The 18,204-nt window shown below is 45.7% G+C and overlaps 1 protein-coding gene across 1 annotated transcript; it reads left to right on the top strand.

Moving 5' to 3' along the window:
• Positions 1 to 979: 979 nt before the first annotated feature.
• GREM1 (gremlin 1, DAN family BMP antagonist) lies at positions 980 to 13,888 on the top strand. Its single transcript, XM_074365873.1, has 2 exons — positions 980 to 1,237; positions 9,864 to 13,888. Exons 1-2 carry the CDS (start codon positions 1,071 to 1,073, stop codon positions 10,417 to 10,419), a joined length of 723 nt encoding a protein of 240 aa, XP_074221974.1. The 5' UTR covers positions 980 to 1,070; the 3' UTR covers positions 10,420 to 13,888.
• Positions 13,889 to 18,204: the final 4,316 nt, after the last annotated feature.

The raw sequence follows: 18,204 nt of genomic DNA, 5'->3' as shown, positions 1-18,204 counted from the left end.
CACTTCGACACACACAACTTTACGGCCTCTTTGAGGCACCAGTTTTCAAGCTAAGAGAACAAATGAAAGTGTTCGCTCATCTTTCTTAAAATATTTCTGCGTTTGGTACGTTCGCCACTATTCATCGGGTTCTCAGTAATGAATGCAAAAATGTGACGTCGGTTTTTCACATACGTAGGTTGCCTTACATTGCTGGGAAGTTATTTCCTCTCCTTGCACTTTATTTTCCTGATTTATTAATCTTTAACATGCTATGGAAAACCTCGTCTCTCCTAAAGGCTGTTCTCTCCCGTTTAAAACTGGTTCAGGAATGGAGACCCTGCCTTTCCATTTCAGGTTTTTTGGGTCCTTCTAGGTTTACTCTGCCCCCGTTACTCCCTTCGGTACACTCGCAGCCGAGGCCGCCAGCATCTCAGCTGAAAGGAGCCGTGGCGGGCGAGGAGAGGAGGGTGTCATGTTGGCGACAGGCTCCTGCTGGCGGCCGGCGAGCCCGCCGAGGTTAACGGGGGCGCCGGGGTCAGCGCCCTAGAAGTTGGGGGCCTCGGGCGGAGCGGCCCCAGACTGGCGACCGCTCAACCAGAGCGCCCTGCAGTCCAGGTCCCTTCACCGGGAGAAAATCCCCTAATCTGTCCAGACCCCACGGAGATCTTGCTCTTCCCAGCGCAGTCTCCGCGACCCAGCGCGTCGCGGGGCCGACGCAGGCGGAGCGGAGCCGGCAAGAGGAAAAGCCCAGGCCTGGGGCGGAGGAGGAATGAGGGGCCGGGAGCCGGGGGGATTTCCTCCCGCGCTTCCCCCTCCAACGGGAGCGGAAAATGTGATTTGCTGTGCATTCCAGGCGCGGTTCCCTGGGGTGACCTCTCCCAGCCGGCCTGGGCGGGGGGAGCAGACAAAGAGGCGAGGCAGGCGGAGAGGGGACCCCGCGGGGAGGCAGGAGGGGTGCAGGGGGCGGGGGCAGTACCGGGAAAGGGGGCGGATAGCGGGTCCGGCGGCGGCGGCGGCGCCTGGCCAATGGAGAGGCGCGGCCCTGGGCGCCGCGCTCCGCTGCCGGCATTTAAACGGGAGACGGCGCGATGCCCTGCACTCGGTGCGCCCTCCGCGGACCGGGCGACCCAGTGTGCAGCGAGAGCGGTACTCTGTGTCCGGCTGACCCCGCGCCGAGCCCGGGCGGCTCGGGCCGCGGCCGCACACTGCGCCACGCGTCGAGAGCGCAGGCCCCTAAGGCCCGCTGCACTGACAGGTGAGCGCAGAGGCGTGTGTGTGTGTGTGTGTGTGTGTGTGTGTGTGTGTGTGTGTGTGTGTGTGTGTGTGTGTGTGTGTGTGAGAGAGAGAGAGAGAGAGAGAGAGAGAGAGAGACAGAGAGAGAGAGAGACAGAGATTGAAAGAGACAGATATAGAAAGAGGTAAGGGGTCGACAAAGGACTCCTGAGTCTTGCTGGGTGCAGACGCACGGCAGCCCTCCGCCGTCGCAGGCCGAGGCCCTGCGGTTCCTTGGGCATCCCCTGAAGAACCATCTCGGGGTCCTTCGGGCCAACGTCGTGGGTGCTGTGACCTCACCTTGCGCAATCTGCAGGGAAAGTCTGGGAAAGGAGATGTCAAGCAGAGGAGCCCGGCATCCCATTTACACCTCCCGGAGCTCCGCTGATGCGCTCCTGGTGCGCGTGGCAGCCGCGCTGGCCAGTCGCGCCCGCTGACTGAGAGCGCAGAGTCCGGGCGTCCGGAAAGCTGGAGTAGGATAATGAGCGGGAGCAGCGGCTCGGCCGCAGAGAGCGGGGCAAGTGGCACAGAGCGGGTCCTATGTGTTTGCTGCGGGACGCTGGGTCTGAGGAATTCGGGGAAGGGGGTGCCGGTGGGAGGGCCATGATCCACCCTGCCGCAGGGTGGAGGAACCCGAGAATCAGCGATACGCTATTTGCCCATCCTCAAGGTGAGATGGAGACTCGTGCAGCAGCATAGCCGCCGAGTTCCGTCGCGGCGGAAACCTGAGGGTCTTAAACCCGACAGATGAAGTGCGGTGCGCTGTCCCGGATGCCGAGTCCAGCGAGCCCCGCGGTGCTGACACGGCAAATACCGCACACATCCACGTGCTGGCTGCGTACTCCTGGGCGCTGGGTTTCCTCTTCTAGGCTTCTCCCTGCCCCATGCGCGGCTTGGCTGAACCGCAGACGTCCAGGCGCTGGACACTGACAACCCGCCGGGTCCCACTTTAGCGGGTACTCCTTAATTTGTGTCCGAAAGGCCCCCGCCTCGCCTTGCCGCGCCTTCCTCGCTACGGACGATGCAGGACTGGCGGCGGGGGGCTGGTCCCTGGCTTGGACTCCCAGGTCACCCCTGGTCCTCGCCCTCCGATTTGCTCTCAACTCACCCAGCAAGGCCGGGAGGCCGGCAGGGTGTCGGGGCTGTCACCTCACGGGCCGAAGTTATTCGTAGATTTCGGGCTTGGGAAGAACAGATGAGCCACCAACCACTCTGGTTGGCATTGTCTTCGAATTCCAGCTCTGCCTAGGGGGCACCCCAGCCTGGCGTTTTCCTGAGTCGGGCTCTGGCGAAGGTCCCCCGGGTGAGGCGGGGGACAGACGGGAGCCTCTTCAATGAAGTCCTTCCAGCGCTCCCAAAGCCTGCCTGAAGGAGCCCCTCCCCCCTTCAAATCTGGCTGCTGCCTTCTCCTCCCCTGCCCACTCCTAATCCTGGCTCTCTTAGAAATATAGCCTCGAAGTTAGGGGTTAAAAATCTCTTCTTAAATGGTACAGGGACAGAGAGGAGACCATCGGTAGGTAATTGGATCTCCCGCTGGAAAGAGCAGATCCGAGCAGTGCGCGCGTCTGTTTATGTTCCCCTTCGAGATGGTGCCAGGACACGAGTTGATTAAAACAATCTATTGTGTTAAATGGGTCCCCAGGGACTTCAGCTGTCCCAGGGACCCCAGAGTAGTGGCTTCCTTCTGGCTGTACACACAAGTTAAATAAATAGCGGAGAAGAGGTTAAGATAACCCCATCACAGGCCCAGGAGTCTCCTTTCACCCCAGGGCTTTCCAGCGCCCCCCCCTTCTTTCTTTCTTTTTTTCTTTTTTTTTTTCTTTGCGGGGGGTAGAAAGACTGGAGCAAGGGGGACTAGAAACGATGGTCCTTTTTAAAGCAATGAGGAAAAGATTTTAAGAAAACTACAGATTCTCATCTCCTCCCTGGCACACTCCAGCTCACAACAGTAGGTGATTTGATTACCATCACTGGATAAATTGCATGCTACAAACTGTTGGTATTAACTAACTATTTAAGGGCTCTTTATGGTGTAGTTGCCGTGTGTAGCGCTCTGTGTGTGTGTGTTTAACCCCCGGGCCATTGTAGGAATTGAAGTGTTTTGTAAACTTTGTAATTTCATAGGTTTCCTATTTTCTTAAAAGTTCATTTTGAGTGAAGTGTTTAGGTAACCCATCCACAATCCGGAGGAAATACAAGTTGGCTAACATAGTCTTTATGTGAATGGTTTCACAGGAGAGTAGAAGCTTATTACATCCTCACATCTCTGAATGAGCGCGGCCTGCCTTGTCTTCTAAACCGAAGGCTTTAATCTTAAGGTTTAAGTGTTAAAAGTGATGTCAGGCCAAGAAATTTTATGCCACAAAGCCCTCTCCCAAGAAATGCGTATCAGCAGCAGAGCTGTGCAGAACTGAGAGAAAAGGACACACAGGAAAACCTAAACCTTTTATATAAAAGGAGTGGGGGTAGGGGAGTTGACTGTAGCATCCAACTGAAAGGCACAGATCAAGCCAGTGTTATCAGCCTATTTCTTTCAGCTGCAAGGAATTGTCTTTAATTTTAATATATGCTCTTAGAAATACAAAGTACAATAGGAATTCCTGGGGCCAAAAGTTTTTTTTCCTTCACATGTGAACAAAACAGAGATTTATTTGAGTTACAGTATTCTTCCAACTTTATTGCATTAGAAACATGTCCATGTGTCCCTTATTAAATACTGTGCTGGGTGTCCCCAGCATAGTTGTTAAGGACATACATTTGGGGGCTAGTAGGTAAAATGGGGTTCAAAACCTGACTTTCCCACTTAGGAGCTATGTGGCCTTGGACAAATTCCTAACTTTTCAGAGCCTAGATTCCCTAATTGGTAAAAGGAAGATGATATTATCTACCTCATATTTTGTTGTGAAAAATAAATTATAAAATTCCATCAGAATTTAGCATAATTCCTGGCAGAGTAAGGGTTTAAAAATATAGGTAGCTCTTCTTTTTAGTGGTGGTGTTGAGAAGGGCAGTAACATTATACGGCATCTGTGTATACCACAAGGTGGTTCTGAAATTAAATCCCAAATCCCACTCACACGGGGACTAACACACATTTTTCACTACAATAGAAAACCCATGACTTGGCTGCCTCTCAGTAGTGCTGCTCAGTAAACATTTAGCATTTATTACTTTCTAACTTGTTTCCTGTTGACCGCAAGAATTGTATACAATCATTAACTTCACCAAAAAAAAAAAAAAAAAAAAAGGAAATCTTCCTATGAGCCTAGAGAGCTCCTGAGATACTTAACCACTGGGTGGTCTGCTCTGTGCCCTCCGTGATGTTGGACCCCAGCCTGATTTAGCCTGAATTGTCTTCAGAATAGGGAGGTTGTGGTTAGGGTACTTGTAATACATATACAATGAGACTTTATCCTCTACTAGTTTGCCAACCATTTAACTTTTATCTTCTTGGTGCAAATTGGCTGAAGATAAAAACTCAACCCAGTATATTCTTAAGAAATTCTCCGCTCAATTTCTAAAAGTCGATTATCTTTTTAAAAATAAAAGATCAAATCAAAAAGACCTTTGCCCTTCTCAAAGATTTAATACTGAGAAAAAGGAATAGATTATTTTAAAACCTGGCCTGCACTTAGAGCATTTGCTGTCACTTCCATTATGTTTTTATGCTGGGGAATAATTTGATGTCATGCCTGTTGAGTATCTTTCTAAAACTTAATTCATCGGGAGAAATTGATCAGACATTCAGCCATAGACGTCTGGCTTGCTGACCACTGTCTCCTCACTGTTAATCCCACTCAACACTCCATTTCAATGAGTAAGCAGGTTTGTTAGCTAAAATGAGAAATATGGCAGAAGAGTGCTGAAAGGAGCTGGCCTAAACTTACACAAAGATATTGAGGATATTGGAAACAGGTTACACGTAACCCTCTTATTTCTGACTCCCCAGAATTAGATGATCGTGTTCTTAGGGTCTTGTGGAGATTGGAATAAATCACCATGACCTGCACAAGACAGAGGTGGTTGATACGGCTTAGCCTGTGTGCAGATGTTTGCTGTTGATCACTAAGGGCAACCTGAAGGAAAGCATCAGGTAGAGAAGACCTGCTTTGAGATGGTCTGTGTCCTCCGGGACAAGTGGTATAGGGGTGGACAGTAGTAAAGAGGAAAAAAAAAGATGAGTGGGTGGGTCTTGCTGGTGGGAAACTGGTGCAAAGAAAGCTCACCATGAAAGTATGATCACGTGACTTGGAGCAGGAGAAATGCATTAAGTGGAAGTTGAGGCAGCATTTGAAAAGAAGAATATTGTCTGCAAAGGAGAATAAAGAGAGTTCTTTGTGCATATATGATGCACACTGGGTCCATGAGATGCAGTTTTAATCATGTGAGAGGGTCATTTCATGAATGCAAATTGCCAGAAAAGTTTTTAGCTCATGGTTGAACATAGGTTATAATTTGTAAGAATCTAAATCTGGATTAGCATTTGGTTTCATTTTTGATAATGGGGCAGTCTGCTCCCTGTTGATGTGAGCAGAATTGTTGTCAAGTAATTGACATTTTCTTAGTCTTTTCCATGTCTGTGATATTTACAAAGTGCAAATTATTTGGTGGCAATACAGTTGGGATTTTAAGAGCAAAACAGTCCTGTTTCCTTCACTGAGTAAATCAAGACCCTTTTGGTGTGGGGTGAGGTTGGGTGATTGACCACAATGACTTGACAGAGCCCTGCTTCTAGTACTAATTATAGTTCTCACTCCCCTCACTCTTACTCACGTGGAATATGCAGAGCCCTTCAGAGCACAGCTGTTCTCTAAGAAGCTGGAGTCTCAGTTGATTGAGATTCCTGAAATTGGTTTTTACTTCTCTCCAAAGAGCTAGTCATAAGATTTAAGAACTCAAAAGCTGAAGATCTTTAAGGAGTAGGCTTTTTGAAAATGAAGCCATTTCAGAATATTTTTCACATATTTTGAGAAAATTTTTCTTTTCTTAAAAATAAATAAACAGCCTGTCACTCTCCATCCCCTTTTCTTATGGGGTTTGCACACTCCCAAAGGAACAGGAAGTTGGTCCAAATTAAAACAGAAAACCACAGTTGACTTACTTTGAATTTACTGCTTTATTGTTGGTGTCTGCCATAGTGAATACAATGGCTTTAATTAGGGAATAAACCCCACAGTGGTCTCAGTGGAACAAGGTAAAAAGTAGTGGGTATTTGGGATTTTCCTCAAAGAAGGAAGAGAAGAACTAAGAAGCTCCCTAAGCTAGAAGGAGTTTGCTCTACTGAGGGTCAGAAATCAAAAGAATTGCAGTCAGCTCTGCTATCCATCAGCACGAGTGCGCAGGCATTTGTAAATGCACAGAATAGGAACTCCAACGGTCAGTGTGGTCGGTAACCATCCAGTTCGTTCAACGAAGGAGCACCTACTTTGCCGGGCACAGAGGATGAAGTGATGAATAAGTCCTAGACTCTCAGACTAGGTATTTATTTAATAATGGGTGGGGAAATGCCAGGAAGGGAAAGTTGGGTATAAAGAGGATCTTAAATTGTTCTGGAGAAAGAAAATTGCACTTTTTTTTTTTTTTTTGGACGGATGTTTGTGGGAGGGGCTGGCCCCATGACATAAACCTGTCCCTTGGGGTCAATATACATTCCTGGTCACATCTCAGATTGGCCTCTGTGATGGTGGCTCTGAGACTCTTGGTCTGGGAGGGTTAGATTGTTCTGGAGGCCACTTCTAGTACGGATGGGGGAAGGTGGTGGAGGCCTCAGGTTGTTGCATGTGCTCCTCATTGAAACAGGCAGAGACTGAATTTTAGTTTAGCACCTGACCCTGAATTGAAAAAAAAGAACAGAAACTTGTGAAAGCTTCTCAAATTCACAATATATTTGCCCAGGAGACTGAACTGTCATGGCTTAAGTTATCCTGGTCTCTGGAGAAAATCAGCACTGTCTTATAACTGGACTTTCCTCATGAGTGATTTTTTTCCAAGACAAAACAAGGAAATTAATTTTTTGTTGTTGTTGAGGCAAAAAAAAAAAAAAAGGCTCTGTTTAAAGAACAAGGATGTTGTAACATAAACTGACAAAAGCCAGGGAGTCTGCAGTCAGAGGAGGAGCTAAATGTCACTTTATCAGCTCCAAACTTGAACTTGCCCAAAAGTATTAGGTTCATGTTTAAAAGATGGAGCCATTTAAGGATACTTTAAATTGAATATTTAATAATCTTAATTTGACATTCTCCTTAGGGTTGCATGGCCTTTACTTACAGGGGCTGCCCCTTAGAGAATGTCCACCCTGCCTTTGTCTTTGACAGGTAGTAGGTCATTGCTCCAGCTACTAGTGCCAACTCGTCCAGTTCTTTAGGGGGGCCACGAGAAGGTTACTATTAAATGACACTTAGTGGTTATCACGTGTCATGCTGGTGGACAGAAGAGAGCAGGGACATGGTGCTTCACAGCTGTGACCTTGGGTTCAGAGCCATGATGCGGGCAGAAGACAGGGGAAGCCTCAGGATTCAGGTCAGACTTGGTGTGATGGCCTGAGGGTGGAGGCTGTGAATTTGAAACTGTAAAAGTCACTGAGTCTGGACTCACCGACATAGAAAACAAACTTATCTTTACTAGGGGGGAATGGGGTGGGGAGGGGTAAATTGGGAGTTTGGGATTTGCAGATATTAACTACTATATATAAAACAGATAAACAACAAGGTTCTACTGTATAGCACAGGGTCCTATATTCAGTATCTTGTAATAACCTATAATGAAAAAGAATATGAAAAGGAAAAAAATATATGTATAACTGAAACACTATGCTGTACACCAGAAATTAACGTAACATTATAAACTGACTATACTTCAATTTTTTAAAAAGGGAAAACTCATTGAAAAGAAAATCTTCCACATTTTCACACCTCCCTCCATGCCCCATGGCTGCAGGTGTTATAGGAATTGCTGTTCAAAGCTTATTAGAAAGGCAGACCTACTGAATTAGATTTTGCATTTTAGCAATATCCCCAGGTGGCTGTCTGCACATTCAGGTTTGAGAAGCACTGTCCCTGGAGTTTTTTTTTTTAAATAGAGATACCGGAGATGGAACCCAGGACCTCGAGCATTTTAAGCATGGATTCTACCACTGAGCTATACCCATCCCCCACCCAGGAGACTTTTAATACTCTGATGCTTCTCTCTTGCACCCTCCTTTGGGGAAGATGTGTCCCCTGCTTCTCCTCTTCCTCCTCTGTCTGCCCTGCCTTCTTTGGATACCCTGTTTTAGAACAGTCTTCCTTTCTCTGGTTTACATTCCTCACTCCATTCATCTTTTTCTCTCTCCATCCTTGCTTTCCTTTTCCTTTTTCTTTTTCTTTCTTTTTGGGGGGGGTCAGTTCCTCCTTGGCCTCCTCCTCCTTATTTAATACATACATATAATATATATATTTTTGCCATTGTTCATATGCCATTGCTACTGCTGACCTACCTCTGACTCCAGACCCATCCACAATCATTCGCTATCATGAGCTATTTGGCATGTCTATGGTACTTGTTAGTGTAAATATTTGCACATACTTATTCTCTTGTGCCCATGTTCTCCCTTCTAAATTCTATCCACACATGTACACGCACATCCACATATATGTGAATTACCTATTTCCTTATTTAAAAGCAGAAAAATGGGTATCATGGTATAAAGAATGATATAATGAATATCTGTGCCCAGTTTTAAAATGAGAATGAGGGGTCCGGGAGTCTCATGAGTTACGGGATCGTTCTGGTAACGTAATTCGTTCTGTCTGCTATATGGCCATATGTTTGGTTAGTTCTCAAGTTGCTTTCACGTTTACGTCAGATTTGATCTGAACAAGCTATCTGGGGAGATGAGGAATTTGTCTCTTTGCTTAAATGAAGTCATTTATTGAGAAGTAAAGTGTTTCTCAAAGTCAGACAGCAAGCTGTTGCCCTAGGGCTTTGACTAGATGCTCAGTGTTGATTTTCTGTCTCGTGCTCTTCTGGTGAAGGATTCTTCCTCTGCCTGGTCTCCACGCGTCTCCTTCCGACGCCTGATAACAGGGAACATCTCATAAGCTCTGACCAACCAAACTCAGGAAGGGCTCAGGCTACTTAGGGAGAAAAGACTGAGACCCTTTCCTGGCAGATGCGCCCTCTGGGCGTGGGGCTAATTCGTCTTGGCTGTAAAACAAGATGGAAAATGTTTCCTCAAAGAGGTGCAAAGGTAATCTGGCATTGACATTAGTAGGAATTTACTAAATACTGTCAAGTACAAGGATGAACACAGTCAAGTGACCATAATACAATGTCAAGTGTAGTTGGTGTCAGGAGCCAGTCAGAAATTCCCGCGGGAGCACAAGTGACAGAGAGATGGTCCTGGCTGAGTTCACACCTGGGCTTGTGGACTGCGTGACCCTGGGCAGCTACGGCACGGCTTGATGGTCCAGAGGTTAATGATTCATGGAGGTACCCCAAGAGTAAATGAGACAGTTCACATTAAAGTGTTTGGCAAGTGCCTGAAAAAATGTTAGCGGCTATTAATGTTTTCATTAATGAACTTTCCCACCTTTTCTGTCTCCCCCTTCTGTGTCTCCTCCTTCCTTTAGCATGAGCCGCACGGCCTACACTGTGGGGGCCCTGCTTCTCCTCTTGGGGACCCTGCTGCCGGCTGCTGAAGGGAAAAAGAAAGGGTCCCAAGGGGCCATCCCCCCTCCGGACAAGGCCCAGCACAACGACTCCGAGCAGACTCAGTCTCCCCAGCAGCCTGGCTCCAGGAACCGGGGGCGGGGCCAGGGGCGCGGCACGGCCATGCCGGGGGAGGAGGTGCTGGAGTCCAGCCAGGAGGCCCTGCACGTGACCGAGCGCAAGTACCTGAAGCGAGACTGGTGCAAAACCCAGCCGCTGAAGCAGACCATCCACGAGGAGGGCTGCAACAGCCGCACCATCATCAACCGCTTCTGCTACGGCCAGTGCAACTCCTTCTACATCCCCAGGCACATCCGCAAGGAGGAAGGCTCCTTTCAGTCCTGCTCCTTCTGCAAGCCCAAGAAGTTCACCACCATGATGGTCACGCTCAACTGCCCCGAACTGCAGCCGCCCACCAAGAAGAAGAGGGTCACGCGCGTCAAGCAGTGTCGTTGCATATCCATCGATTTGGATTAAGCCCGGGCACACCCTGCCTGTCCTCGGGCTGCAGCCCCAGGCCGGCCCAGGGCCAGACCTAAAACAACCCGATTCTTACTTGGCTTAAACCTAGAGGCAAGAAGACCCACCGGCTGCCCCCTGATGGGAGCCTGCTAGTGCGTAGTCTGTGTGCATGAGTGTGAGGGGGAGCCTGCGGGTGTTTGCAGACGCCGGAGGTCACACAGCCCCTGCCAGAGGGCACTTCTATTCTGTAAACGTATCTGCTTCCCTGCGGGATGGCACAGAAAGCTCACGCCACCCGATGCACATTGGAAGGGGCAGGGCTGTGGTTCCATTCTGCCTTGGTCTTCCACGGGCCCTCCTGGGGACCAGAATCTCCCTTCAGAATGAATGTTCATGGAAGAGGCTACTCTGAGGGCAAGAGACCTGTTTTAGAGCTGCATTAGCCTTGGAAAAGATTTTTCAACCTGTTCTTGCTTCCTCCTCCTTCTTCCCTCTCACAGTTCATCCCTTCTTAGGATCTCAGTGACTATTTCCATCTAACCCTCTACCTGCCAAGGGCTCTCAGATAACTCACTTGACCATAGGTGTAAATGTTTCCCACTTGGGGAAGACCTTTCAGACTCTGGGGGAGACTGGTGGGGCGGGGGCAGGAAGGATGAAGGATTGAGAGAAGGGAGAGACTGAGGATGAGGACCAGTCCAGACGTGCAGAGTCTGGAAAGGCTGACCCCCAAACACAGTGAGACCCATGCTTTAGCAGGTTTTTGTCCTGGCATTTAAAGAGCCCAAAGTGAACAGAGGAGAAGTGAAATTGCCCCCCTCCGCCCCCAAATCATTAATTGTAATCACTGATCACTCTGGCTGTCACTGTGACTGCATGAACCAGCTGTAGTCCAGTAGCAAACTTCAAACCTAAATATTGACCTCCCCTGTTTTCAGAACCAAGTGAGTGTGAGCTAAACCAAACAGCCTCTCCTGCTTTGCGCCTCAGGGGGACAAAAGATGTAGTTCAGACACTCCTCCATAGGAATAGGAAAAAACCCAAAACTTCATAAGCAGAAGGTCCTATTATGTTTCCTTTTGCTTGGCTATAATCACCTTGTTCCCAGTTCATTATTTCTGTGTCATGCTTCTGGGAGCCACAGCCCTGTATTATAAAGGTTCTGCCTCGGCCGAATGTCCCTGGCATTGAAGAGCCAGGCTGAGGAGAGAGTTTCGGGCCGGCTTCTTTTTAGCTAGAAGTATATTTTGGGTCTTTTTGTTTTAGCCATTGACAAGAGGTTGAGCTTGAGAGCAGAGGAAGGAGAGGAAGGAGATTACCTCTGGCTAAGGAGTAAGTTCAATGCCAAGGAGGAGATGTAAGGGGTATGGCCTCCCTTTCTTCCTTGGCCCTCTGAGGGTCTAATGGGAAACCCCAGTTAAGAAATCAGAGCATTTGGGTGCATTAGCTGTCCTACTGGTAGGATTTATGTAACATCGTGACCATTCAGAGCCTACTGGTAGGCTCTGTTCTCTGATCATACTTGGGGTACCCCCAGTGCCTATTAAGGATTTATCCAGTGGCCAAAGTGCAGGGTGGGTGAGCCTTCCTGCGTTTGGGATTTGGCCAACTTGCTCTCTTCAAGCCTGAGGATTTTACACGTAAACCACCCCCACCCCCGACACTCTTTTTGCCTTGCGTCTACTCAGCCTCACCAGCCAAGTCACGTGTAACATGGGAAACAAGCACCATAGACTTGGCGTTTCGGTTGCCCATCAAGGCTCCAGCATTCAAAGAACCATTGCAACTAAAGAGGCTCCTTCTATTTTATTTTTGTTTTGGTCCAGTGCTCTCCCAACTAACAACTAAATAGGAACCATACTTTGAGGCAGAAATCATCTTGAACACCCAAAATATTGGGTCTAATTTTAAAACTTTTAAACTCACTACTGATGATTCTCCACGAGGCGAATTTGTGCAAACGCAGAGTCTGTGCATTTCCTATACACTGTACGCCCCTGCCCTGAATCCTTCTCTCATCCACGTCTTCCAACAATAAAGCACAGAATGGATTTAATTAAGCATGCCAATGCTAAGCCAGAATTTTGAGGGTAGGGGAGAGGAAAAGAAAGGGGAAGGAGCTGAAAATATAAAACCACACCAGAGAGGGAAAAATGACATTCAGAACCAGCAGACACTGAATCTCTCTTGTTTTTCTAACTCTGCCACACGCATACGATTTTGTTAAAAAGAGATGACTAAAGTTGGCAGCAGGAATCTTCTCTTTAGTAGCTTGTACCACAGTCTTGCATGTAAGTCGGATTTGGCTTAAGTAAAGAGAATTTCCTCAAAATTAACTTCACTGGGATAATGAGCAGTGTAACTGCCCTAAAAGCGCAGCGCTCGCCAAAGAGGGAAATGCCTGCTTTTCTTACTGTGCCTATATTAAGACTAGCACAAGTACCGCGTGTCTTCCAACATTTACTGAAGTGCCATATCTGTTACATATTGTATTGAAGTCACCGATGACGTAATGATACGTTTTTTTCATTACTGTAGTAGACTTCTTTCATGGCAAGATATTTGTGGTCTAGATCTTTCCTATTAAAATAATGCCAAACACCAAATATGAATTTTATGATGTACACTTTGTGCTTGGCATTAAAAGAGAAAAACACACATCCTGCAAGTCTGTAAGTTGTTTTTTTGTTATTGTAGTGCTTCGAAGTTAAAAAATGTAAGCAAAAAAAAAAATCTGGAGGAAAGGCTAATTTCCACTGTGTGGAATGTGAATAGTTAAACAAAGTTATGGTTATTTAATGTAATTATTGACTCAAATCCTTTGGTCACTGTGATTTCAAGCATGTTTTCTTTTTTTTTTCTCCTTTATATGACTTCCTCTGGGTTGAGCAAAGAAGAGGTTGGCACGTTGTATGTTGTTGGTGGCTTTTATCAGGTCAGAGGGAAACAATAAAATCCTCACACGTCTGAACGTGCACTAGAGTCAAGACCTGAGCTTTTATTTTTTTTAATTGACTGTTCCTTAAAGGTTAACATTTCTAAGGCAACTTTAGAAAGATTTTTAAATGTTATTTCAGAAGAATTAAGATGTGTATATACAAATAGCAGATACAAATGAATAGTTCATGAGTCCTTTTAAGGAGAAAAATCTAAAATAAAAACAACAATGTATGTACGGAACCTTTATAAATGACCAGTTCATGCTTAAGAGTGAAAGTAGTTCTGATTTGTCATTCTCACAATATTTAATATCAACTGTATTATGTCTGCTTTAATCATTTAAAAACCACAGAGGATATATAAAGACTATGATTGAAGTCCTTTGCTGTGTATGAGGATGAGGGGGCATTTGAGAGTCTCATAAAAGCTAATGTGGTTTAAAGCAAAGTTCTATGAATCTGTAACTAGAATATAATTTCACCCCAATAATGCTCTAGCTAACCTTTTCCAAAAAGCAACCGATAAATCGAACCTTTTCTCTGTTTGTGTGTGTGTGTGTGTGTTTAACTGGTAATGTTCACAGGGTAGGCAGGGATTCACTTGCCACGGGAAGGGAGATAGCAAAGAGATCATGAGATCTCCTGTGATCTGAAAGGGTATTTTTTCCACCTATACTCTCCAGATCCCACTTGATTTCAGCAGGCTATCTCAGGCTCTGGTTGTTAGAAGCAGGGGAAACCTGGTGAGTGATGGAAAGAACCAGCCTCTTCCCCAGAGCTAGAAAGGAGAGTTAGAGTGCTGACGAGAAGTCTGCAATGACATTAGCTTTATTTTGAGATGTTCAAGGGGAAAGGGGGCGAATGAGTTGGGGCTGAGCAGAGGAAAGAGCTTTCTAATGATGAGAGTGAGTCAGCAATGCAATGAGCTGCCTTTGAGATGATCAACTGCCTGTCCTTGGAGATAGTAAAACATAGGCCATAACGTGATAGAGATTTGCGGCATTGTAAGTTGTTGCCCTGCGTGTTGACTGAGTGGATTTCTGAGGTCCTTTCCCACTCAGGTGTACAATACAGGATTTCTTCTACGTATTGGTGCTCCGACAGTGAGAATGAAAATGCCAGCAACTTTGTATGGAGAGCTTATGCCAGACATTGTGTCAAGGGTTTTATTTTAATTGTTTTGTATTTGATCTTCAGAGTGGCTCAACTATGTGTGCACATAGTTACCATCGCTGCCAGGAGGCAGTGAGCTCATACGGTCTTAGTGGAGCTCCTGTGCCCTTAAACACTGTGGAAGATTGTGAGGGATTCAACTTACATCGGTTTGTTCTTTTGAGGACAGAAAACAGCCCTCTCCAGATAGATCCAACTCCTGATTATCTGCAGCTAATGATCAAGGCCACCTGAGGTTCTAGATGGCGGTAATCACAGGCCCTAGCTCGGAAGCATTCAAAGCCTCTTTTCGCCATGGCCTCCTCAGACTTGGAGGGGAAAGAAGGCAGCAAGTACCAAGGAGACAGTGTCCTCAGAAAAGCCGCCCTCACACCTGGGAGGTAACATCTGGACAGGGTTTGAAGGCAGTGGGACTGGAAACAGAAAGGCAGCCGAGGTTTAAAAAAAAGTACGTGATACAATGTCAACAAAAATGGAGTGAAGAGTTTGGAAATTCTCCCCTCCATAAAAGCAATGATAAACTGGCAAAATTAGAATCAAATTTTTAGAACTCCAGAAACTAACCTAAGGCTCTGCAGCAGTCTGAGGAGCATTTATTCAAAAAAAAAGGGCTGAATCTCTGTAAGATCAGTGAGCATTGTGGTATTGTAACATGCCCTATTCTCATCTCCTTCCCCCGGTTCCCTAGAAGCCTTGAAAACCAACAGCTTGCAATTCTGATGAACGCCAGCAGTCTGGAAGCCACTGGAGTAGGTAAAATGGGTTTGGAGTTCTTTTAAAGCCAAAAACCCAGGGAAGTGTAATTATTTGATCTGTCTGTCAGGACCTGAGGCCCCACTTGCAAGGGCAGACTTTACCTGACCTAATTGGAAGTTGCCCAGTGTGAAAAGCCCTGTTGAAAACAATCAGAGGCAATTGAGTACTTTTGTGGCTGCCTTAGGCAGTGGACAGCAGTTGGGGGAAGCAATAAGCTAAACAAAAAGCTTAAAAGGAGACTGTAGAATGAGACCAGAGAGTGGGGTAGGGGGGCGAGGTGGGGGGGCGCTTTGAAAAGCTCCAGTATGTTCCTGGGAATCTAGAAAGCCAAGTCATGTATAGGGCTGTGCAGGAAGAATCTGAGAAGGCCCCAGGCACTTACCTAAGGCTGCCCTTGAGCTCTGCACAGGCAGAAAGCAAAGGCTGAGTTGTCAACTGCCTGGCTGAGTGTTGAAGGTGCACCCCAACATTCACACAGAGCCCCGCAGCAAAGACTGGAAGACTTATTGGTTTCAAGTGTTTGAGGAAATCACTGCTCAGCTACTAGCTGACCACTAAGCTAACCAAGTAGTGCCATTTGCAACAAAAAATACAGACTTTACAGAATTAGTTCAGAAAAGTTGCTAAACAAAGAAGCAAACAGTAACAACAACAAATCCTGGGGAGGGGGAGAGAGACTGATTTCAAGATCTACCATATCATATTACTTAGAAACACTCACTTTTCAACAAAAAATTATGAAACATGCAAAAAAAAAGATAAAAAAAAAAAAGAAAGTATGGGCCACACACAGGGAAAAAAGCAAACAAAGAAACTGTCCCCTAGGAAGCCTGGACATTAGACTTATTAGACAAAAATTTTAAGTCAACTGTTTGCATATGTTCAAGAACTAAGAAAAAACATTTGTAAAGAACTTAAGGAAAACAGGAGAATGAAACTGCACCAAATCCTAAATACCAATAAAGGGATAGAAATTATATACATATATAAAAAAAAGAACCAAATAGAAATTCTGAAGTTGAAAGTATAACATGCGAAATAAAAATTGTCCTAGAGGGGCCGAACAGCAGATTTGACCAGGCAGAAGAAATCTGAGAAAACTTTCCCTAGCCTGGTATGAGAGAGAGACAGAGACACAGAGAAGAGGGAGAGAAGACAGTTTTAAAATCAGGAATAAAAGAGGGAATGGTACTATGAAACTTACAGAAATAAAAAGGAGAATAAGGGAATATCATATACAACCAGATGCCAACAAATTAGATAACCTCAGTGAAACCGACACATTTCTGACATAAAATGTCTGATTTCCTTTTTTGATGTTTGACTACTGACATCTTTTAAGCCTTGCTCCTCCTGTCTTCCCCTGCTACCCCCCGCTGCGTAAGCTGGTAAGAAAGCCCAGGTTCTCTTTCACTGGCACTGATGAGATGATGGAACTGCAAGGGCCCATCTCCTCCAGGTGGGAACCCTCATCCCAGCCACCATAAAAACTGCAAGTCGGTTCCCGTTCCCTGCTCTCTCAAGCCGTTTTCAGACAGGTTGGGAGGCCCGCCCTTCTCTCCACAGAAAGCCTCATTATGTGAGTAATAAATCTCTTCCTTTACTCTTGTTGTGTGTGTGTGGTGTCACTGGTGTGAACCAAACTTTGGGTAAGGGTCTATTCTGTTTATGCAGGTGTCTCCAACACCTAGAAACACACAAACTCCTGAAACTGACTCAAGAAGAAACAGATATTTGAATGAAACTGGCGCAAATAAAGAGATTGAATTAGGAACCAAAAAACTTTCCATAAAGAAAAGCCCAAGACCATACGGCTTCACTGGTGAATTTTACCAAATATTTAAAGAATTAATACCAAGTCTTTATAACCTCTTCTGAAAAATAGAACAGGGAACACTTTCTGCTTCATCCTATGAAACCAGTATTACCATGATACCAAGAGCAGACATCCTAAAAGAAAACTATAGACAAATATCCCTTATAAATATAGATGCACAAATCCTCAGCAAAATGGTAAGTATCTAAATCCAGCAACATATAAAAAGGATTGCACACCATGATCTAGTGAGATTTGCCCCAGGAATGCAAGTTGGTTTAGTCATCTATCAATGTAATACAACATATTAACAGAATAAAGGACAAAAGCCACACAATCATACAGAAAAATCCCTTGACAAACTCCAACAGCCTTCCATGATACAATCACTCAACACACGAGGAATATAAGAGCATTTTCGCAACCTGAAAAAAGGCATCTATGAAAAACCCACAACTAACGTGACTTAAAGGTGAAAGAAAGACTGAAAACTTTCCCCATTAAGCCATCGTTACCACTTCTTTTCAATATTGTACCTGAGATTCTAGCCGGGATAATTAAGCAAGGAGGGGAAAATGAAGTCACCAGATTGGAAAGCAAGAAGTAAAGCTACTTCTATTTTCAGATGACATGACCTTGTATGGAAAAACCCTAAGGAATGCCCCCCAGAAGTATTAGAGCTCTCTTAGTCCGTTTGGGCTACTATAACAAAGTATCACATAGTAGGCAGCTTGTAAACAATGAATATTTATTTCTCACAGTTTGGGAGGCTGGAAGTCCAAGATCAGGGTGTTACTATGGTCAGGTGAAGGCTTGCTTTCAGGTCTTAGACTTCTCATTGTAGCGTCACGTGGTGAGAGGGGCTAAGGATGCTTCTGGAGCCTGTTTTATAAGGCACTAGTCTCCCAGAGGCCTCCCAGAGGCCCCACCTACTAATACTGTTATCTTTAGAAGTTAGGATTTTGACATGAATTTGGGGAGAAGAGGCACAAACACTCAGACCATAGCAAATGCTAATAAATGAGTTTATCAAGGTTTCAGGACCCAAGATCAATATACAAAAATTAGTTGTATTCTATACAGTAGCAATCAAATATCTGAGACAAATTTAAAGAA

This window comes from Camelus bactrianus, chromosome 6 (assembly GCF_048773025.1).
Source record: "Camelus bactrianus isolate YW-2024 breed Bactrian camel chromosome 6, ASM4877302v1, whole genome shotgun sequence".
NCBI lineage: Eukaryota > Metazoa > Chordata > Mammalia > Artiodactyla > Camelidae > Camelus > Camelus bactrianus.
Note: the sequence above shows the minus strand (reverse complement) of the source record. Positions and strands in the feature narration are given on the sequence as shown.

Excerpts from the sequence above, each read along its gene's own strand:
- GREM1 (XM_074365873.1), top strand. The coding sequence starts at position 1,071 with ATGCCCTGCACTCGGTGCGCCCTCCGCGGACCGGGCGACCCAGTGTGC. Across the intron at positions 1,238-9,863 it reads AAGGCCCGCTGCACTGACAG|CATGAGCCGCACGGCCTACA; the intron begins GTGAGCGCAGAG and ends TCCTTCCTTTAG.